Source organism: Mandrillus leucophaeus, unplaced genomic scaffold, assembly GCF_000951045.1.
Source record: "Mandrillus leucophaeus isolate KB7577 unplaced genomic scaffold, Mleu.le_1.0 Scaffold139, whole genome shotgun sequence".
Lineage (NCBI taxonomy): Eukaryota > Metazoa > Chordata > Mammalia > Primates > Cercopithecidae > Mandrillus > Mandrillus leucophaeus.
The window spans coordinates 1779962-1784312 of record NW_012101354.1 but is presented as its reverse complement, the minus strand read 5'-3'; the positions used below and the strand labels follow the sequence as shown (position 1 = coordinate 1784312).

Here is a 4351-nt window from a genome sequence, read left to right as displayed (position 1 = left end):
TCTACTAAAAATACAAAAAAAAAAAAAAAATATGCCGGGCGTGGTAGCGGGCACCTGTAGTCCCAGCTACTCGGGAGGCTGAGGCAGGAGAATGGCGTGAACCCAGAGGCGGAGCTTGCAGTGAGCCAAGATCGCACCACCGCACTCCAGCCTGGGCGACAGAGTGAGACTCTGCCTCAAAAAAAAAAAAAGTATGTTTATATAGAATATGTAACAATATTTTTTTTAAAGGGCCGGGTACAGTAGGTCATGCCTGTAATCCCAACACTTCAGGACGTCGAGATGGGAGGGCTGCTTGAGCCCAGAAGTTTTAGACCAGCCTGGGCAATGTAGTGAGACCCCGTCTTTAAAAACAAAAAAAAAGTTAGCCAGGTATAGTGGCATGCACCTGTGGTCCCAGCTACTTGGAGAACTGAAGTGGGAGGATTGTTTGGGCCCAGGAAGTTGAGGCTACAGTGAGCCATAATCGTGCCACTGCACTCCAGCCTGGGCAACAGAGCAAGACTCTTGTCTCCAAAATGTGTGTGTGTGTGTGTGTGTGTTGCTTATTATTTACATAAGGTGCCAAAATGTGTGTATGTGTATTGCTTAAAATGTGTGTGTGTGTATATTGCTTATTATTTATATAAGGTGAAAAGACCAGGCTATATAAAACTATATAATTACATAACTATTAAAAACAATTTACATACAAAGACTGAAGGAAATACAATTTAAAAACGGTAGATTTTGGCCTTTGTATTGTTCTTTCTAACTTTCGGTATTTTCCAATCTTTCTTTAAAAGAAATATTAGGCCAGGCATGGTGGCTTATGCCCATAATCCTAGCATTTTGGGAGGCCAAGGTGGGCATATCACCTGAGGTCAGGAGTTCGAGACCAGCCTGGCCAACATGGTGAAATCCCATCTCTACTAAAAATACAAAAATTAACTGGGTGTGGTGGTGCACGCCTGTAGTCCCAGCTGCTCGGGAGGCTGAGGCAGGAGAATCCCTTGAACCAGGAAGGCAGAGGTTGCAGTGAGCTGAGATCACACCACTGCACTCCAGCCTGGCAACAAAGCAAGACTCCATCTCAAATATAAATAAATAAATAAAAGAAATATTAAAAGACTTCTTTTAGGACAGGTGAAGTGGCTCATGCCTGTAATCCCAGTACTTTGGGAGGCCAAGGCAGGAGGACTGCCTGAGGCCAGGAGTTTGAGGCTGCAGTGGGCCATGATTGTGCCTTTGCACTCTAGCCAGGGTAACAGAGCAAGACCCTGTCTCTAAAAAAACCAAAAAGAAAATTTTTAAAGACTTCCTTTAATATATTTTTTCTGATTACCAATCATAAATGTTCATTTCAGAAAATCTGAAACATCAAAAACAAAAGAAACCATAAGTCACCCATAATACTATTACCCAGAAATCTGATATATATTCTTTCAGTTTTTTCCTGTGTACATATTATACATATTTTTTGACAGTGAAATACCATAATACTGTAACCTTTCTTAATAGCTTGTAAACATTTTTCTATACCGAAACATATTTGTCACTTCTAACTACATAGCATTCCATTTTAAATATACTATGACTTTCTCAAGTGATGCCCTAATTTTGGTATTTATAATACTTTTAATTGTTTGTTACTACACATAACCATAACACAGTGTTTAAAGAGTAAGCTACAAAGCCAAACCCCCAAGGTCCATATCCAATATCTGACATTTATCAGCTTTACAACCTTAGAAAGTTACTGATTTAGCTTACGCTTCAGCAAATGGTTCAAATGTTTAAAGCTACTGAACACATAGCAAGTCTTAATATGTTACTCATGTTACCACTGAGCCCAGGCATCACTCTTCCATTACTATTGGTGTGACAAAAATTAAAGACTGGTTATAATTAGCTGCACAATTTTTAAAAAGAAAAAGAAAGAAAAAGGAAAATTTAATACCAGAAAGTAAATAAAATAGTGCCCATTCTTCAAGGCCCCTCTAAGGCAACCTCCTTTCTGAAGCTTTTCTCAATGTTTACCAATAAATGTATTATTTCCACACACAGAAAAACATAGCACCAAATTTATTCCTTTCTAACAAAACTAGGCATATTCTATCATATATTCGTGTGTATAATAATTATTTCTATCAGAACATAACCAACTTAGAAAGAAGGACTGTGACTTACTCATCTTTGCATCCTACTTGCAATCAGCACAATGCCATAACACTAATTAGGAATTTAATAAATACTTTTGGAGCTCAATGGACTCTGCATTCCAAACCAAGCAACATATCAATAACTTAGAAGACAGCTATTCTAGAGCTCAGCATTCTCTAAATTCAGAAAAGCAGCCTATCAAAATGTTTTTGGGAAAACAGAAACAAAGCTTAATGAAAGCAGCAAACAGTTTTCTCAGGCACAGTAAAATCTCCCGGCTTAGCTACAGTCCTTTACCTTACAGAAATTTTGGTTTAAAAAAAGAACTGCTTATGGAAAACTTGGATAAAAACATAAATTCTTCATAAAGAAAAATTCAGGGACTAAGGAGACTTATATGACAGTAGTGTAGTAAGTAATCAAGTTGAAGTGAGACGGTCAGAAATAGCCAAGTGAGTTCAGCAACTAAATAAATTCAGCAACTAAAGTTGGTTTATAGGAGAGACATTCATAACACACTACACTCAAACTCACCCTGGTCGCCGCTTAACAGCCCTCTGGACAATGGCTCCTCCACCTTGAATTCCAGGTCCAGGGTTTCCAGAGGCAATGGCTGGACCCAGTGATGGTACATCTGATGTCATTTCTGTCAGGAAAATAATGAAGTAAACATTTTTAAAAAGATGGTCCTTGCGTATCAGCAGTATCAAGTTAGCTAAAAGAAATGTTCAAGCTATAGACAAAATCTCAGCAGTTTGCTAAAAATCCCAAATGCTCATATCCAGATTGCTCTTCTTGATTTTTTTTTTTTTTTTTTTTTTTTGAGACCAGGTCTCACTCTGTTGCCTGGGCTAGAGCGCACTGGTATAATCATAGCTCACTATAGCCTCAAACTCCTGGGCTCAAGCAATCCTCCCACCTCAGCTTCCGGAGTAGCTAAGACTACAGGCCCGCACTACCACACCCAGCTAAATTTTTTTTTTTTTTTTTCTTAGAGATGGGGTCTGGATATGTTGCCCAGGCTGGTCTTGAACACCTAGCTCCAAGTGATCGTCCTACCTTGGCCTCCCAAAGCGCTGGGATTATAGGCATGAGCCACTACACATGGTCTCTTCTTGAATTCTTACACTGGTACAAGATATCCCCATACTTCAGTTCTCCCCACATCACAAAGTTTGGAAGAAGTACTATATTCTGTAACCTTCATGTTAAAAAGCTTGTACATAGTTAACAATATACTAATATTGTATACACTTAATAATACACTAATTTAAAAAACATATATAAATGGGTTTATACATTTCATTCATGCAACAAATATTTATAATTTATTTTATTTATCGTGATTGGAAAATACAGAAAAACCCAAAAGGAAAAATCACCTAAATTCCAATACTGAAAAGAAAATTATGTAAAGTAAAACTGCAAGTCCCTCATTATTGTCTCCCTTTCCTGCCTCCCTGTACCTTTCCTCTCTCCTTCCAATTCAATCTCATCCCCCAGCAGTAACCATTACTAACAGCTGAGTACTTTTTTTTTTTTTTTTTTTTTTAAAGACAGGGTCTCACTTTGTCCAGCCCAGGCTGGGGTACAGTGGCATGATCACAGCTCACTGCAGCCTCAGCCTCCGGGGCTCAAGTGAGTTGTAGGAGCTCTTTATATATTTTGTTTTATTTTTTGTTTATTTATTTTTTTGAGGCAGAGTCTTTCTCTGTCGCTCAGGCTGGAGTGCAGTGGTATGATCTTGGCTCACTGCAACCTCCACCTCCTGGGTTCAATTCATTCTCCCTGCCTCAGCTTTCCGAGTAGCTGGGATTACAGGCGCCCACCAGCATGCCCGGCTAATTTTTGTATTTTTAGTAGAGATGGGATTTCACCATGTTGGCTAGGCTGGTCTCGAACTCCTGACTTCAGGTGATAAGCCCATCTTGGCCTCCCAAAGTGCTGGGATTACAGGTGTAAGCCACTGTGTCTGGCTGCTCTTTATATACTTTGGATACTCTGTGTTGTTTATATGATTCGAAATTTTTTTTTCTGCTGGGCATGGTGGCTCACGTCTGTAATCCTAGCATTTTGGGAGGCTGAGGTGAGCGGATCACTTGAGATCAGGAGTTAAAGATCAGCCTGGCCAACATGGGGAAACCCCATCTCTAATAAAAATACAAAAATTAGCTGGGCGTGGTGGTGCATGCCTGTAATCCCAGCTACT

At 39.5% G+C, this 4351-nt stretch overlaps 1 protein-coding gene across 1 annotated transcript in view; it reads right to left on the bottom strand.

Moving 5' to 3' along the window:
* ARNT (aryl hydrocarbon receptor nuclear translocator) overlaps nt 1–4351 on the bottom strand; it is a 68119-nt gene that overhangs the window by 52483 nt on the left and 11285 nt on the right. Inside the window, exon 2 of the mRNA XM_011973661.1 lies at nt 2677–2788. Coding sequence (XP_011829051.1) covers nt 2677–2786 — 110 coding nt within the window. The 5' untranslated portion in view covers nt 2787–2788. The remainder of the gene's footprint in view (nt 1–2676; nt 2789–4351) is intronic.